This window comes from Pelodiscus sinensis, chromosome 3, assembly GCF_049634645.1.
Source record: "Pelodiscus sinensis isolate JC-2024 chromosome 3, ASM4963464v1, whole genome shotgun sequence".
Classification (NCBI taxonomy): domain Eukaryota; kingdom Metazoa; phylum Chordata; order Testudines; family Trionychidae; genus Pelodiscus; species Pelodiscus sinensis.
The window spans coordinates 102693635-102713331 of NC_134713.1; the positions used below are offsets into that span (position 1 = coordinate 102693635).

General features: G+C 39.1%; 1 protein-coding gene across 12 annotated transcripts in view; it reads left to right on the forward strand.

The window, feature by feature from the left end:
* UTRN (utrophin) overlaps nt 1–19697 on the forward strand; it is a 569920-nt gene that overhangs the window by 526252 nt on the left and 23971 nt on the right. For all 12 annotated transcript variants that reach the window (XM_075924350.1, XM_075924351.1, XM_075924354.1 and 9 more), the window contains 2 exons: nt 243–308; nt 9005–9070. In XM_075924350.1, the coding sequence (XP_075780465.1) occupies nt 243–308; nt 9005–9070 (132 nt within the window). The remainder of the gene's footprint in view (nt 1–242; nt 309–9004; nt 9071–19697) is intronic.

A 19697-nucleotide genomic window follows, 5' to 3' on the forward strand; every position in this document is an offset into this window, starting at 1 on the left:
AAGTATGCACAACTCTTGGGTCTAAAAAGCTCAGTATGATGATTGTTTTCTTAATGTTTACTAGTTGGCTTACCTAATTGTAGAATCTGTTATCAACAAATTCTAGCAAAAAACACATATAATGTCCTCTCTTTTTTTTTAAACAATTTTATCAGTCTAACAATTTTTAAATGCTGTATTGTCTCACTAAGTAGATTATATTAGATACTATTAACAATTTTGTGCTCATTTTCTTTTAATAGTCCTTCCCAGTCCCCACAGCTATTTCATGATGACACACACTCCAGGATAGAGCAGTATGCCACTAGGTAAGAAACACAGACTTCTTATTTTAATTACACTTCTGAATTTGGGATTGATTCTTGCAGGAGAAAATATACTTTATGTTGAATAGACAGTATTTATTACAAAAACGACTAAGTCTCATGACTATTTTTATACCCAGAGGAAAAATAAATCTTTCTACCTCAAGAGCTGGGAAGTCATCTTAATTAAAACTTAATGATAGTGAATGAAATAGATACATCAAAATTGTCATTGATCAGTAAAGAATGGATAGTGTTGAATTACTTTCTTTTGTATCTGCTCTCTGTCTTTTATTTTCTAATATATCTGCAAATATTAGTTTATTTCCCATCTGCTCTCTGTCTCTTATTTTCTAATGCATCTAGTCTTCATAAATGAAGACTCAGCATGGTAAGGTAGATATTTTCTCTTTTAGGTTTTTGAGATGCTGGTATTACTCATTTTGTCCCCAGTGGTTACATTTATATTTGCAATTAACAGTGAACTTCAGAGACAGGTGAAATAAGTAAGAAACTGGCATTTAATATGCTTCTGAAAAAAAAAACTGTGGAAGTATTGTGTTTACTTGCATCCACTTTTAGGACAAAATAGAATGGTGTATTTGAATGTAGAATAGTATCCCTGGTAACCTGGTGGAAGCCCTGTGACTTGAGTCATGACAGTTTAAAAAAAAAAAGGCAATGGGACAAAATTCTTAACAGTTCCTTAGGGAACAATCTTGTATTATCTGGGAGGAAGGACTAGGTGACCGGTTAGGTCTAATATCTTGAGTGTTTAAGAGACTTCTGCATAGTGCATATACTAATTACTCTGGGAAAGAGTCGTTCGCATAGCTGAAAGTTTCTTGCTTAGTGACTATACAATATATTGGTTTCTGAAAGTTTTCACTGTGTAAGTCATAATTTTGGGGGCATAAATGATTTTCTGCAAAGTGTCATTACAGTAATTTGGTAAACTCCCCTTCTTTCATTTGAAGCAGCAGCTGTATTTGTATTTGCAGCTCCAAGTTCTACAACAACAAATTGTTACGCATACACAGTGTTAGGGATTCTCAGCCTTTTTCTTTGTGAGACCTCCCTCTATATGCTATACAAATTCCATGGCTCACCTGAGCCATAATAACTGGTTTCTGCATAAAAAAGTGAGGGCCAGCATTAGGGGGTAGCTAGCAAGGCAGTTGCCTGGGGCTACATGCCACATGGGTCCACCATGACATTGCTCAAGGTTTAGCTTCAGCCCTCAGTGCCAGTGCCAGAGCTCAGGACCTCAGGCTTGGGCCCCAGCAAGTCTAACACTGACCCTAGTTGGTGGACTTGCTGAACCTGCTCACCTGCCTCCCAGGAGCATTGGGAGCATGTACTCCTGTCTGGGAACAACTGGGATATGTGACAGATTTTCTGGGGCCATGCTCTGAGCCAGTACCACAAAATATTTTATCAGGTTAGTGCTGCTGTATTGTGAAGATCTGCTGAGTGTTGCAGTGACTGGGTGGACATGTCACCTCTTTCCACACAGGAACCTGGGAAGTCCAGCACTGGTCAGGAGCAGCCCCAGAGACATGAGCTTACTGTTCTCCTTGAGACAACAAAGAAGCTGATTTGTATCTAAAATAGGAGCTTATCAGTTTTGCTTTCTGCACTGCAGTAAAAATATCTAGTTTCACATTTCCTTTGTTTTGTTTTTAAAGGCAATGCAGAGCTTATGTCTGCTATCCCAGATTTTGACTAACTTGCCACTGATAGTTTTCTGTGGAGCCTGAAGATAACCAATCTTCAGCATGTTGTAGCAGTAAAAGAAAATGCAATCAGAAAAGAACCAATTATATGTATGATGGGCGAAAGAAACACTTAACCTATTGTCAGCCATTCTTCCTCATTTTAATTTGACAATTAATGTTGTTGTCCTTTGCATTTACCCATTGACAGTATACTACAGTATCATAAGCACACTAGGGAATTGTGGTCTAGATGAAATTACTATACATTATTACAAGGTGGATGCATTATTGGTTGGAAGCCTATACTCAGAGTAGTTATCGATGGGCCACTGTAAGACTGGGTGAATTACCTGGTGGGGTGCCAACAGGATCTGTTCTGGCTCCACTACTTATCAACATTTTCATTAATGATTTGGATAATGGAGTGAAGAGTAACTTCTAAAATTTATGGATGACACCTAGCAGAGAGGGGTTGGAAACATTTTGGCAGACAGGATTAGAATTCAAAATGACCATGATAAATTGGTCTGAAATGAGCAATAAAGCTATATGTCACTTGCTACACTTAGAAAAAATCAGATAATAAACACAAAGTGGGAAAGATGTAGCTAGAAAGCAAGTACTGCTGAAGAGAATTTGGTGGTGGTCATTGTGGATCACAAATTAAACATAAGCCAACAATGTCATGCAGTTGTAAAAAAGGCTATAATATCATTTTTGGTAGCTATTACCAGGAGACATGGGAGGTAATTGTCCTGCTGTGCTCATTAGGGGAGGCATTAGTTGGAGAACTGTGTCCTGTCCAGTTTTGGGTGCCACACTTTGGAGGATGTGAACAAGTTGGATAGAGTGCTGAGAAGAGCAACATAAATGATTTTTAAAAGTTTAGAAAATCTGATCTAGGAAGAAAAAATATTGGCATGTTTAATGTTGAAATAAGAAGACAGAGGGGAGAACCTTGTAACAGTCTTCTAATATGTTAAGGGATTTTACAAGCAGAACAGTGATCAATTGTTCTCCATGTCCACTGAAGTAACAGGCTTAATCTACAGCAAGGAAGATTTAGATCAGATATTTGGGAAAACATTCCAACTAAGGATGCAGAATCCCCATCATTGGAGGTTTTTAATAACATTACAGAAATGCCTGTCAGGAATAATCTTGATGTGCTTGGTCGTGCCTCAGCATGTGGGGCTGAATTAGAGGAGGTCTTAGGTCCCTTTTGGCCTTGCATTTGTATGATTCTATTATTATTTAATACTAAAATTATAGCACTTTAATTGCCCAGAAATGTGCCATTCGTGTGGAAAATGTAGCACTAATATTTGCATGACAATAAAAGTAGGTCATTTATATAATTATGCACAAAACGATGCACAGCTCTGTTAAGCTCAACTTTAAACCAGACAAAAAAGCAAAGAAACTTGGATTTAAGAAAAAAGTTGACCTCCATGGGAGTGATGTCAGTATTTTTAGTTTGTCCTTCATTCACCACTTTGATTTTATGATTTATAGTACTAGGGTGAAAACCAAACTCTAGACTCATACTGTAGTATGTGGTGCCTGCTAGAAATAATCCCATTAATACCATCTGTGATGACTCCCTACTGGGCTGACCAATCCCAATTAAGGTTATACTGGTGTAGTTGGGAGTGCTCTGACCACCTATTACTGATGTCTCTGGGTCCTTGATGAATACAGAGTCACAGCTGTACCTACCATGTTCAGAAGTTAAAAGACAATGCTAATTACTTTGTATCTGGGCCGTCTTAAAATCCATGAAACTGTATTTCTTCTATTAATACATGCGTAAGAGAAGCGTAGGTCACCATATAGGCTGCATGTCCGTTTTATAATATGTCTGTGTATTTAAATAGTTTGTTTTTTTTATTGATCCAATTGGCATTTCTCTTCCAAAATACAAAATATTTACCATTAATCTGAGCTCTTGTGCTGAATTCCCATTTTTAGTTACTTAGGGAAGGAATTTATTTTTAAAAAATATTATTCAACAATAATAATGTAAATACATACTTCTTTTATATGAGTAGGTGGCAGTGACTTTACTGTATAGATTTCCTAATTGCCATTCTAGGAGATTGCCAGAAAAATACCTCACAAGCAAAGGCACAGTTCAGGGCACAATGTCTACAGCTTTATTAAATCAGTAAGAATGTAAACAAATGAAGAGGAGGAATGAAGGCAGTGTTTGCCATAAAGATAAGTTGGCTGTAGCTAAGCCTTTTATTCTGATTGTCAAACTCAAAACGGCTACCCAATTTAGATAAATAGTTTGGCCCCGCAATTACTGGACCAGAAGCCATGCTCCATTCCTGTAGTACAACTGTTAGAACTTCCTCTGAGACAGACTTCAAGCAGCCTCTGCTAATGGGTCTCTTTTCCCAGTTTCGTATTGAGTCCAGCAGTTCTGGCAGATTTATACCCTCCTTGCCTACTGACCCAGCCCAAGCAGCTGAATCAGTGTAACCCCTAAGAAAGACTGCATCCTCCCAAAAGAAACAAAATCAACTTGATATCAGCATGATTCTGGTTCTTCTGAACAGAAAAGACATTGTTGTGTATAAACATAATAGCAACATACATTCAGCAATAAAGGACTAGCACCGTATCCCGAGAATAAAAGCTAAGAATTTCTGGAGCAGAGAAGCATGTAAATAATAAATATTAGCAATCAAGAGGGAATAGTTCTAGTCTTTCTTTTTCTGATGACTGTCCTCAGTAATTTTGTAAATATCACAACTCTAAAAATATCAGGAGCGAAGGTATTATAGGAGGAGATATTTGTGTCTTTTATATCTTCTAGTGTTTCCTGTGTTAGACCAGATTGTTATATGAGAACATTTTAAAGATCTTAAACAAAACTTTAGGTATTATCTTGCTCTTTAATAAGTGTAGTAGTTGAGTATCGAAGAGGGATAGAATTGAAAGCAGTTAAGAGTCTGGTCCATAGCCCATTGACATCAATGAATTTTAATGACCTTTGGATAAGACCTTAAATTTTCAGAGCTGCTCAAGTCTTAGCCAGCTGTTTTCCATTAATATTTATATAACAGCCAAATTTGTAAATTTTTGGTGGGGATGTGGCGGTGACTCCTCCATCAGTGGCATAGGGGGTGGAGCCCCTGTACTTAAGTGTTTGGAGGGTGATTATCCACAAGGTAAGAGAAAAATTTAAAATAATCTCTGGATCCAACTACCCTCTCTGGATAGAGAAATGACAACTCAGTAACCAGGGCAGACATTGGGAGGACCCCCACTCCAGAAGCAGAAATGGTGGTTCAGTAACTTAAGTTGTTATCACTCATTCTGGAGCAGGTCCAGAAACAGAAGTAGAAGAGGCAGCATGAGCAGATAGCACCCTTGCCTTCTCCGGCTTTTCTGCCTCAGGCCTGCTTCAGAAGGAGAGATGGTGACTTGGTTAACTGGATTTCGCTGGGGTCTGCTCACGTTATCAATCAGTTATCACTCATTCTGGAGCGGGGAGCTTGATCAGAAGTTCTGGAATGCTTTTCTGGCTCCAAAAGGAAGTTCCAGAACTCCATTACCATAAACTTGAATGCTGTTAATGCAACTTTTCCCTCTGAGGTGCCAGCTTCAATGCAGCCCCAAAATATTAGTTGGGCATGGTTCCCTTTAATCAGACACTATAGACATTGGAGTTGCCTTGAACTAAAATTTCCAGTCAGACTTTTTGAAAACTTGAGAATACATGTTTAAATTCATGTAGATGTTTGTTTTACGAAGACTGTTTTAGTAAGCACCAATGTCCTTGTATCCAGAACCTGAGCATTCTACTGCTCCCTGTCCCTTTTCCCAAACATGTAGGCCACATCCAAACCTTTGTAAGAATAATATCTTTCTGTTAACAAATCAAAAACTCTTTTATCCTCCTCATTTCCCTACACGATTAATGGTTTAAACATCTAGAAAACATGACCTAAGGAAGATTGAAAGAATTGGAATTGTTTCGTCCGGAAAATAAAAGATTCTTTCAAGTATCTAAAAAGTTGTAATTAGAAGGAGGGAGAAAAATTATTCTCCCTAACCTCTGATAATAGGACAAGAAACAATGGACTTAAAGTAAGGGAGAAACTGTTTAGGTTGGACATTAGGAAAAACTTCCTAACTGTCAGGGTAGTTAAGCATTGGAATAAATTGCCTAGGGAAGTTGTGGAATCTCCATCATTGGAGACTTTGAAGAGCAGATTAGACAAACACCTGTTGGGGACAGTCTACATGGTGCTTTGTCCTGCTGTGAATGCAGGGGACTGGACTTGATGACCTCTCCAAAATTCCTCCCAATTCTAGGATTCTATGATCTTCCACCAATACACAGCTCCACATATAATCTCCCCTGCCTGTCACCCTCTCTATGCTCTCTTGCTTTTGAATCCCTCCTGGGACTCCCCCTTTTTCCTCACATCAGGTTCATATTTCTTGTCCCTGTTTTCAAGGCTGTTTGCAATTCTGCCCCCTTTGCTAGATCTCCAGTGCCACCTGATTAAGCCACTTCTTTCATAACCATTCTTTTCACCTATTATGTCTATTTGAGGACTTTTGTAAACAGTTAATGTTATGTTCAGAACAGTCAATAACATGTCTTTGGGAGGAGGCAGTATGACGTAGTGGCTGGATCACAGGCCTGAAAGTCAAAGGATCTGAGTCTATTCCCAGTTGTACTCCTGAGTTGCTGAGACACCTTGAACCAAGTCACTATACCATTCTGTGCCCGTCTATGTGAAAGTGATATGACATTTCCTTATTTTACAGCTGTGCTTTGAAATTACATTTATAATTTTTTGTCCAGGCTGTAGAGATGCTCATCTGGACAACATTACAGACATGACTAGCTCTGTTTTTACCTTGGGCTTATTCAGTGTTAGCTAATGCTGAAGATCTGCAAGAGATCAACTTCTAGAAATAGAGGATTATCTGAATGCCCTCTTATTGGTTAAAAACTTGACTTCCAAATAGACAAGCCAAGTCTAGGTAATGCTATTCATTCACCCTACCTCTACTTCAGTGGAATAAGATGACTAAGAATATTATCTTGTAATAGGTTTTTCTTCATTGCCTCTAATCTTTACTATTTCATTCATTCATGAAGACTCATTCATTTACAGATTAAATAACTTGCTCCCAGACAAACAGGAAAAGTTACAAAAATGAGCCAATGGGTGGTACATGCTATTTTTTTTCTTCAGCTCAAAGATGTCTATATAAAGTAAGTGCTAATTCTTTATAGTAACTTCCATAGGATCCTAGAAACTAGAAAAGGAAAAGGGGACAGTGAGAGTTAAGATAAGCCAAATTGTACATCATACTGATCTCTAAACAGGCAGTACTCGTGACATTAGCAGACAGTTTAATTTTTCTGAGGTCAGTATAAGTTTGAGTAAAGATATTTGATTTGTTGATTGTTAACTGTTGTTGTTGTATTTATTGCATTCTGAAGTCACCATTATTTCCAACATTTAATCTTTTGTAATGGGGCTGAACTCCTTCAGCTTCAGGTATAGACTCCAAGAGGGTGGCTCTATAGAAATACTCAGTAAAGCAAGGAAATTGCTCTCTTATCTATAAGTGGAGATGTCTGTGTCGCCCATTGATGCACACACCATTATATGTTTCTGGATTGCCTTGTATTCATTTTATGCAGTGAAAACTACTGAATAGATACAAAAGAAAGAATTTCTAACACATCTTTAAAGAAAGAAATTACCAAGATGTTTGCTCCATGAGTATTCAATTTAAATGTTCACACTGTATTCCTTATCTTACGCTTTTTATAATGCTGTGCAACTATACAGTAACAAGATATCATATCTGCCAGATAGTGGTACAAAAACATTTATGTAATACCCAAATCATTTTAGATTAATTCCATTTAAAATAGGAAATTCAAGCAATGGCTTCCCACAGTTACAATACGTTACCTTATAATTTTTCCACTAATATGTTAATACTTTATGGGTCAGTTTGTCTATTGTGCAGTTTTATGTATTTGAGCAAAGCTTCAGAGCAGGCATGTCCAAAGTCCGGCCCGCGGGCCAATTGCGGCCCGTGTTCCGGTTTAATACGGCCCCACAGGTAATTTGGCAATATCTATCTTTTGTGGCCCCCAACAAATCCATATGTATTGAGATGAATACATTGTAAAATCTCAGTTAATGTCAGTTGGTCTAAATCAGTTATAAATATATTTGGACACAACATGTATACTTGGTGTTATGTTCCTTTTCATATTTTTTGAACTTAAAAGTTGACAGACAACCTTTATTACCAATAATATGTAATGTACTTTACAATGTTCCTGACATATATTTCAGCTTCCTGGATTTTTTTTCATCTGGCCTTCAGATATGAAAGGCAGAGTGATTTAACACCTGTTTAGATTTGTCATCCATGTGACGAAATGAAAAGTGTGCCGTTTGCAATAAACTTTGCATAAAATAGTTAATTTGCATTTAATTTTAATGGTTCAAAGAATGTCAGGCAAAATGGTCGGCCCTCACGCATGTTCACTTCATCAAATCTGGCCCTCTTTGAAAAAAGTTTGGATACCCCTGCTTCAGAGGTTGGCATGATTATTGTGATGATGCTAATGAAAATCAAATGATCTTCTCCAGGATTGCCAAACAAACATAAATGTTGCAGATAAATGGGCAGGTAGAATTTATCAGTGGTTCATATCATTTGAGGACTATTTTCTGTGAATAAGAGCCAGCCTATGTTTTCAACATATTTCAAGTTATGCTAAAATATTTTGATAACCTAAGAGTCATTCTAGACTATGTTATCATCCATGCTGACTATCTTTTCTGTTAGTCAGCCAGTGGTTTAGGAGTTCAGCCTTCATCACCTGGAAGAATTGACATATCTGAAGTGCTCCCAAATAGAATGATCCCAGCCTGATTTCTTAGCACAGTCTCCCCAAGTCACATTTCTCTTTTCTTTCAGGCTGGCTCAAATGGAAAGGAACAATGGGTCCTTGTTGACAGACAGCAGCTCCACCACAGGGAGTGTGTAAGTAAATCATGCAGTTAGAGTTGCCGGGAAAGGCTAACTCATTTGATCTTTATTGGTTACATGGTAAATTTTAGTCCCAATAAAAGTTGATAATAAATAGGATCCAAAAAATGCCTGCATCAATTTCATGTGTCCAAGAAGTAATGGTATAAATTGGCATTGTTTGGTCAGCTTGATGAGTCATTTAGTAAAGTGATTCTGCCTCAAGAAATTGGGTTGTTTCAGCTGAAAGGCACATATAAATTCATTGTAGCTTGTCTCTTTTCTAGCTTGATCCATTAATTTAAAAGAAACAAGTAATTCAGTAGAAGAATATATAGTGCTAGAACAGTATTGTTACTTATGCTGAACAATTATATTGATTTTTGCCAGCTATTGAGTTCATCTACACATAGATATGCTTATAAAAATTACTAAAAGGGCCAGGTTATTATTAGAATTATGGGAGTTTTGCTTGTAAAAGCTTTAATGGAGATGAACTGATGTGCAGAACAAAAAAGAAAAAAGCTACCAGATTCTTGATAGATTATATATGAGTAATTTTTCACTGTTAGACGATAATATTTTAAAAACTTGTTTTGTCTTTGCCAAGACCCAATTTGTGAACTTTGGGGACTAATTCAAGCATAGGAAGATAGATCCTGGCTCATTTTGCATACTTGTGATATCATCAGCTTTTGCTGGACACAGGTCTTTGTTGTCCAACTTCCATTAGATAAAACTTTATAATTTTAAAAATGAATTTAGTATTTTCAAATCAAGTGACCATTCAAAGGAACATTTAAGTTTACTTTGAAGCCTTCTCCATAATCCTGCACACTTGGCGCTCTCTCTACTAAATCCGTTTTCACATATTTCCTTAGTAGTGAGTTCATCAGTGTCTGGTGTGCAGAGAACTATCCCTTTTTGGGCAACAGTAAAGAGCCTCGGGCCTCTTTGAATCACTGGGTCACTGCCTCCTTTACCCCTTCCCTTGTCTGCAGGTCTGGGCACTGTTATTTAAAATTTGGATTTAGCCCTGACACAGTATGCTAGGTTTCCAGAACTAAGAGTTACTGTTACTCCTCTCAGCCTCAACCAGTGAATGTTTTGCTACAGCTATGCTGTGTGACAGATTCCTGACATATTAGGTAGTCTGCAGCAAAGTCTTCTGGACTTTGCCAGTCTAGACCTTGCATAATGGATAACAAAAAAATGAACCCTAACTCCTGACTTCCCTCAAGACATCTTCCTTGTAGCATCCAGCTCCCTTTCAGAATGCTCATAAAAGTTAAGTTTGCTGATCCTGTAAAGAAAAGACAGAACTAAAAGATGGTTTATTAGGTGATGAGCTTTCATGGGCCAGACCCACTTCCTCAGATCAATTTGTGGAAGAAAATTGGCACAACCATATATACCAAAATTATACAATCAAAAAAATGAACACATGTGAAATTGACAAATCAAATTTTAGAACAGAGCGAGGGTGAGGGGGGAAGTTCTAAAATTTGATTTGTCAATTTCACATGCCTTCATTTTTTTGATTGTATCATTTTGGTATATATGGTTGTGCCAATTTTCTTCCACAAATTGATCTGAGAAAGTGGGTCTGGTCCACGAAAGCTCATCACCTCATAAACCATCTTGTTAGTCTTTAAAGTGCTACATAGTCCTGTCTTTTGTTTCAGCTGGACCAGACTAACATGGCTGCATCTCTATTACGATCCTGTAAAGAGTTAGAAAACAGCTCATTTAATTTATCTGGGATTTGACAAACACTCTTATTTCAATCACAGCACTGTGTTGGTTTACGTTATTAGTAACACAAATTTATCTAATAATAAAAGGACATAGATTAAGTGATATCAAATATAAGGAATAAAGATTGAAAGGCTACAAGCAAGCAAAACTAAAACCTGATGGAATAAATTAGTTTCCTGTTCACAGAAGTGTTTCTCACCAAGTCTCTTCTCCAAAATGGCTGACCAGACTCTGGCCAGGACCTTTCACAGACCACTAAGCACTTTGTGAAATAACATAGAAGTGAAATCTCTGGATGTGAATAAGCTGAACTTTGTGTTGAAATTTAGATCAACATTTTTCATCTCGAAAGCATCTCATATAAACAAATCTGGGCAAAATCCCTACATCTTAGTGCATTTTGTTAGACAGTAGGAGATGAGTAACTCAAATTCTGTACTTCTCACATTCAGAGTGCTGTTTGTTCTTTAATATTATTTTATTGGTCTCTGAAGGCACATATACTCAGCAGGGCTGAAGCTGAAATAAGCTACGCAACTTGAGCTACATCAATTGCGTAGCTTAAGTCAAAATAGCCTATTTAGACTTTTGGCACTGTCTGCACAGCAGGAAGTCCAAGAAAGAGCACTCTTCCTCCGACTTCCTTTACTCATAAAATGAGGGTTACAGGAGTTGGAGTAAGAAGTCCTCCAGCTCAACATTATTTTGATGTTGAAATAATTGCTTGTGGTGTAGACACAGACTATGTTATTTATGAATAACCTTAGTCTACTGAGCAGACTTATCCTGAGAGTGGTTCAGCTGATCACAAACTTGTAATAAGGGCAAAAATATACCTCATACTTTTCCCTCAAATGTTCAGGTTCGTCACAGAGAGCCTGGTCAGGTGATTTGAAAAACACTGGATAAGCATAATAAAAGGAAAATGAACATTATTAAGAAATTGTGAATTTAAACTCTCATGTTAATTTACAGCATTAATAAGGTGTAATGATTTGCATAACGCAATAGGCTAAAACTCAATACAGTTAAAGAAAATACTGATTATTTTGCTAATGTCACATATGATTTCTTCATTCCTACTTTATAGATGTTTGTGAAATGCAAAAATGTCACAAATTATAATTAGAAGTAACTTTTTATATTTTCCTATTTAACTATCCCATCAAATCTCTACATGTTGTATACCTGGGAGAGATTGAGATCTATTTAGGATATGCACGTAATGACGGAGAATACATTTTTGGTTAATCTCTTTGCTATTAGTCTCACTCCATGCTCCTTTGCTGCCAGGGCACATGAACATGCCACTGAAAATTGTGCACTGTTAGAACTCACCTTGAACATTCAGTGGCACAGCAGCCATGTTCTCCCTTGATGTTTCTAAATCAGATAGTGATGATCAAGGGTACATCTAGACTACATGCCTCTGTCGCCAGAGGCATGTAGATTAGGCTACCAGACATACTAAAATGAAGATGCGATTTAAATAATCGCCGCTTCATTTAAATTTACATGGCTGCCGCGCTGAGCCGACAAACAGCTGATCAGCTGTTTGTCAGCTCAGCACGATAGTCTGGACGCACGGGTGCCGACATCAAAGGTATTTGTCGACCACCCAGGTATGCCTCCTGGAATGAGGTATACCTGGGTGGTCAACAAATACCTTTGATGTCGCCACCCGCGCGTCCAGACTATCGCGCTGAGACGACAAACAGCTGATCAGCTATTTGTCGGCTCAGCGCGGCAGCCATGTAAATTTAAATGAAGCGGCGATTATTTAAATCGCATCTTCATTTTAGTATGTCTGGTAGCCTAATCTACATGCCTCTGGCGACAGAGGCATGTAGTCTAGACGTACCCCTAGTTAAAGACCATCCAGTCAGAGAGAGAAATCAATTTCAGTTGTTAGTAAATTAAGAAATGAACTGATAAACAAAAGTGAAAGGAGAAAAGAGAAATTTTGAGAAGGCTGTGGAACCCTCAGGATTTTGCTATTTCTCACAGCAATGCTAGATCAAAAGGAGAAATATAATTATTACCAGCACAGTCAGCTTAGTGCGGAAGATTTAATTTATGATTTGGTTCAATCAGGCTATGTCTAGACTGCAAGCTTCTTTCCAAAGAATCTTTTCCAGAAGAGTTCTTCCGAAAAAACTTCTTACAAAAGAGAGCATCAACACTACCAAAGCGCATCAAAAAATGATCTGCTTTTTTGAAAGATAGCATCCATTCTGTGTGGATGCCATCTCGTGTTTAAGCTGTGATTACTATGGACAGAGTGGCAACCAGGGTACCTGTGCTTTTTCCTTTTTCCTCAAAAGGCTTCTTTCTCATAGAAAGAGGTTTACCAATGTTGGAAAAAACCCTCTGTTCTTCCTTCCCCCCCCCCCCCAAAAAAAAAAAAAGAACACGATTGCAGTGTAGACATAAGTGAAGTTGTGGTTTTTTTGTTGGTTTTTTTTTTTCGGAAAAGCAGCCATTTTTCTGAAAAAACTCTGTAGTATAGACTTAGCCTCAATCAAATAGAATCAAGAATACAGCAGAGCTTCAAATGAATCTGCCCAAAAGACTTGATCTTTTTTAGAGCTTAGACTGAATGCTCTGACAGACATGGGAAACCTCACCCATTTGCCCCTTATTCTCCATATACTTATGAATATAGTGTATACACACCTACTTAAAGACACACAGAGAAGAGAGAGAGAGAGAGAGGTGTTACATGTTTCAAGTGCAGACTATGTGAGATGCACCGCTCTTAAATCCGACCTTCCTGCAGCTCATTTTTATAACTTACTGCTGTCATTCTGCTAAATGGAGCAGGCACTAAACACTACAGTAGAGTCTGATGACCTCTCTCTCTTCATGGTCCTGAAATTGAATAAAAGTAAGCTGGAAATCTTCCGTGGAATAACTCCTGGAAAAAGGCTGAGGAGTTGATTTTGCTGCTGTCTTTTTATTCTGGCTACTGCTACCATCCCCTCTCACTTCTGGGGAGGAAAGTGCAATGGGTTCTCAATATCAAAATGTTTGTTTGCCAGAGTGCATTTGCTGCCTCCTTGCCTGTAGGCCCTTCTGTCATCATAAAATCCTGAATTGGAATGCCAGTGCCGCTAATAGATCTATCTTAATTACTGCCATGAGATTTGTAAGTGCAGATACAAGGTCTTGCCTTTCAGACCAATAATTTAGCAATGAAGACAGAAGACTGAGGGAGAGAGACGCATGGCAAAGATTCATCTTTTCCTTAAATACATTTCTTCCTTTACCAGCTGTTCAGTGAACAATGCTGTTATCAGTGTATGCTGTTTATAATGGACAAGGCCCTGGCTGGGTTGATTTAGTTGGGATTGGTCCTGCTTTGAGCAGGGGGCTGGACTTGATGGACCTCCTGAGGTCTCTTCCAGCTCTATGATTCTATAAACGAATACTTCCAATCTTTGTCCTCTATATTCCATGTGGAGTAGCCACAATGACAGAGAAAGGGAGCAGATCTGCTCTGTTCTAGATTAATATGTATTTGAAATTTAAAAACTAGCTACAATTCTTAGTTCTATTTTAGATGTCTGTGTTTAATGAATAAACTTGTAATTTAGACAGTGCTTTTTTGGCATATATTTATAAACTAATTAAAGCAGCCAAATAGAAATATTTCACCTAGTGTCTCACCTGAACTTTTTACAAACATTTCTCTCATATACCATAAGGATGTCTCCACTTCAAAACAATGTCATTTGTTCACAGAAGCCCTGAAGAAATAGTTGCACTTATCAGTTAAATGAGTATTTGAGACATTCTTAAAAAGGAAAAAAAAAAGTGTTCTGTCTCTCCTGTCTGGTTTAATCACTGCTCATTTGAGTTGTGAGGCTAGAATTGCCAATATTTCAATGCCTCAGTATTTCCAAAAACTTGCCAGTTTCAGTGGAGTCATTCTGTATGGTTTCCAGGATTTTAAGGTATATTTTAGGGCTTTTTATGGAAGATCTTAATTTCTCTTGAAATCCACTTAAGCAATAATCTTGGTTATAACTGAAGAATATTTTGAAGGTGGATAAAGGAAAAACGTGAACACGGTAATGCAGTTTTTTTACTAATGCATTAAGATCTGATCCACAGTCTATTGAGGTTAATGGAAAAATTTCCATTCACCTTTGAATCAGGTTTTTAGTTTGTAGTTCGGCTGTTGGAAACAACCAATGATGAGTTTCACTGAGATATGAGAGTTGCTGGGAACAAAAAGGAACTAGAGGTTTGTTATTGTAGTGTGAGGGGGAAAAAACAACAACCCACACATTGATCTCTTTGTACATCTGCCAGCTAAGGTTTTTGTCAGACATTTTTAATAAAAATCACAAATAGGTCATGGGCAATAAAGAAAAATGCAGGGAAGCTAGTGACTTGTCCATGAATGTTACTAACAATATGCCTGATAAAATCTGGAGATGTTGGTCCCAATGTCATTCCAGGAGACCCATCTTAGAGCTTGCAGGGTCCCACCACCTGGAGTCGCTCACAGTTCTGGGGCATCCCTGGCACCCACAATGGCCAGGAGCTTCCGGGTCTTTCTGTCACCTCTGGCACCAACAGCTACAGGGCACCCCTACACCCGATGGTGGCTCTAAGTCCTGGGGCATGTGACAGCTGGCAGCTCCTGGGATGCCGCCTCCTGTGGGAGCCGGAAGCTCCTGTTAGGTCTCACAGGGAGCAGGGGACCCTGCAATCCCAGGTGCTGCCAGCGCAAGTCACAGAGGTCTCTGGAAGTGATGGATTCTGTGACTTCCATGAGAAAACCATGATTTCACTCATCAGATCTCCCTTTTGGATTTAAAGCCCAGAGATTCAAAATTTCAATGTGAATGTTAAGCCTAACATATACAGTGAAAAATATATGACATCATTACTCATAATTAATATTCTTACAGGGGTCATGACTGTGACAACAATCGCATTGCTTGTTTTTAAGGTCATAGTTGAGAAGCAGCAGGGAAATTACATATAAAAATGCACTTACATGGTCTATTCATGTTTCACAACAGTTATAAGCAGCTGCCCTCTTTAAGGGTGGCACTTTTTCAGTTTTCATTGTGAACCTTAGCAAGCTAATAATTTATCTCAGGACTCACCTTGAGAGATTATTGCACAAAACAGGAGCGTAGAGGTAGGAGCATCACATCTCCATTCTGTTTTAAATTCTTTAACACAAACGAATGCATATGGATAGAAACAGCATGAATTGGAACAATGCACAGGACTATCACACGATATAGGTAAAATTTACTTCATATTACTTAAGATGTAAGTATTTTATAAAACCCCAAACATTTATATCTAAATGACAAGGAGTAACTCAAGCTAGAGTCAAGAAGTGGAAGCCCACATAACGGCCTACATTGAGTAGTTTATATACACTCAAGGAGAGAAATATCTTGAGATTTCCATTTTGCTGTATCATAGGAACTAGTGTACAGGAAGAAGTGACTGAAGCAACTATTCAAGGAGCTTACATCAATTAGTTCTTAGTACAAGTGATTCTCTAATAAAGAACAGAAAACTACATTATACATGTGTGATATTTTGGCATCATCTCTAGAAGGTTACCTAATAGCACTGGCTTTTTTTACAGATATTTGCTGTGTATGCAGTAAGCTATCAAGAAACATCCTTACCTCACCAGTTTACCTACTTTTAAAAAAAAAAGATTTAACATACATACACTCTCAATTTATGTTCATAATTATCATCAGCATTTATGTACATTACCAAAATGCATTGGTGAGAATAAAAGATGCCCTTCATGATGATGATTTTAATGTATCTTTTGACAAATTATTGCCACCCATAAAGGTGGCCTGTAATTCACATAGGAGTTTTACTCCGCTTGGTTACCAATCATCATAACTGTAGTTTCTCTCTCATAAAAGGAAACTTTATGGTGATTTTAAGCAGCTATTTTTGCAAATCATTGAAATGTTTGGGATGAACAATGTTACAGAATTAAGAGCGTTGTTTATTAGCTGGGAGATCTCTCTGCCTGGGCTCATGCACACTTTCTGTTTAAAGCTCTGCCACAGCTGCACTTTATGCTGCTCAGCATGGACAAAGCCTGTATCTTTTATCACCTAACCATCTGAAAACTGGAGAAAAAGCAGGATTTTTTTTAAATAGACTTAGGTGAAAAAAGAAAGCTCCTTCTACAAAAGCAGGTTCAGTTGAACCAGTAGTAACCATTACTGGATCCCTCAGGTCCTCCATGCCTCCGACCACAAAATAATTTCTCCTCTGGCCAGAAGGAGAAACTAGCTACTTCCTTCAAAGAACCTCAGTACAGCTATGAGAACCACAATCTTAAGAAAATGGGTGAAAAGACCAATTTGTAACCTGTGTTTCTTGTTTAATGCCACAACCAATTCACTTTACTAAGCACAAATTTCTAGCCTGAATCTCTGATTTTATAAAACCTATGACCATATTAAGATATCTATAGTTTTTACTAAGTGTATTGAGCATGTTTAACAAATGCCTAGCATTTTCTCTCCTGCTTCTCAAAGTACAGTAGATGCCAGATATTAGTGTTAAAATACACAATAGCTACTGAGGACAAAAAGTAATAGTTGGTTTTTCTCCTCTTTTTTTAATACAAAAAATAAAAGTATTTTAAATCAGTCATTATTAACTTACACTATTTCAGCTTCTTCAATTTTTGGTTTCATTATTTCTGTCAGAGGTGTCACCAGTCATTATGCTAGGTGTGTGCATTTAAAATAAACTGGCTTTACACTGATTCAGAACATTTTCCATGTGGATTTTTTAATCCTTCAGAATATTTATGCCAGGCACAAGTCAGAAAAATACACAGAACTGACAGCTCTGTCCCAGACTCTTGAGATATGTCTACACTACAAAGTTAATTTGAACTAACAGCCATTAGTTCGAATTAACTTTGATAGGAGCTACACATACAAACCGCTAGTTCGAACTTAATTCGAACTAGCGGAGCGCTTAATTCGAACTAGGTAAACCTCATTCTACAAGGACTAACGCCTAGTTTGAATTAACTAGTTCGAATTAAGGGCTGTGAAGCCACTTAATTCGAACTAGTGGGAGGCTAGCCCTCCCTAGCTTGCCCTGGTGACCACTCTTCTGCCCCCCTCCTGGCCCCGGAGCCCTTAAAGGGGCACAGTCTGGCTACGGTGCCCGTGCCAGGTACAAGCCTGCCAGAACCCAGCCAGCAGACCCTGCACCTGGCACAGCATGAGCCAGCCACCCACTGCCACCCAGCCCTCCGCCTCTTCCCGGGACCAGGCTGGCGGCTCCCGGGAGACTGCCTGGGGCCGCAAGAGGCGGGCACCCGCCTGGTCTAGTGCGGAGATCATGGACCTCATCCACGACGTCCGCACTAGGCACAGGAAAGTGGCCATCTAGGGCAGGATAGCTGCCAGCCTGGCCACCCAGGAGCAGGTTTGCATGAAAATCAGGGTGTTCCAGTGAGACCCCCCCGAGCCCTGAGCTTAGAACATAAGAACATAAGAACGGTACTGGGTCAGACCAAAGGTCCATCTAGCCCAGTAGCCTGTCTGCCAACAGCGGCCAACACTAGGTACCCTGGAGGGGATGGACAGAAGACAATGACCAAGCCATTTGTCTCGTGCCATCCATCTCCAGCCTTCCACAAACAGAGGCCAGGGACACCATTTCTACCCCCTGGCTAATAGCACTCCATGGACCCAACCTCCATGAATTTATCTAACTTCCCTTTAAACTCTGTTATAGTTCTAGCCTTCACAGCCTCCTGCAGCAAGGAGTTCCACAGGTTGACTATTTGTGTTGTGAAGAAGAACTTTCTGTTGTTAGTTTGAAGCCTGCTACCCATTCATTTCATTTGGTGACCTCTAGTCCTTCTATTATGGGAACTAATAAAGAACTTTTCTTTATGCACCCTCTCCACACCACTCATGCTTTTATAGACCTCTATCATATCCCCCCTCAGTCTTCTCTTTTGTAAGCTGAAAAGTCCCAGTCTCTTTAGCCTCTCTTCATATGGGACCTGTTCCAAACCCCTGATCATTTTAGTTGCCCTCCCCTCTCGCACCCTCTGTCTTCCCCTTTCCCACCTCCTTTTCCCAGTTTCCCCAGAGGTTAATCCCCTCCCCCCACCCTGAGTTTTGTTAAATAAAGAGAGTTTCTATTTTTGAACACACGTGTCCTTTATTTTGTACATCAGGAAGGGGGGCTAGGGAGGGGTAAGTGGAAGGAGGTGACGGAGGAATGGGGTACGAGCCCCTGATGGGGAGGACTGGGGTGGCTCCTCGGGGTGGAAGCTCTCCTGCAGCCTCCCGATTGACACCCCCCAGATGACAGCCTGCGGCAAGTGCAGCCGGGCTGATGGCCAAGTGGTGTGATGTGCCAAATGTGGGCATTCAGGGCACTCCAATCCAGGTCTGCTTTGCTGTCCCCCATCGAATTAGACAAGCGAGTGGGGAACCCCTGAGAACTGTCTGTCCGGGGTGGGGCTCGGGTCCCTTTAAGCACAGCCCTCGGCTAGCCTGAGACAACAGCTCCACGCTCTAAGTCCTAATCTGATGCCCTGCCGGCACTGCTTCCGGCCATCCTTAACCTCGGTTCAGGGTCCACTCAATGTGGACATGCTAGTTCGAATTAGCAAAACACTAATTCAAACTAGTTTTTAGGTCTAGATGCACTGCACTAGTTTGAATTAGCTTAGTTCGAATTAACTAATTCGAATTGTTAGTTCGAATTAGTGCTGTAGTGTAGACATACCCTCCGAGACTAACTTACCTCTGTGCAAGCCTTTTTTTAAAAAGACAAACTTAGCAAAGCTATTAGATCATTGGCTAATTCATACTCCCAGTGCTATCAGGTATAC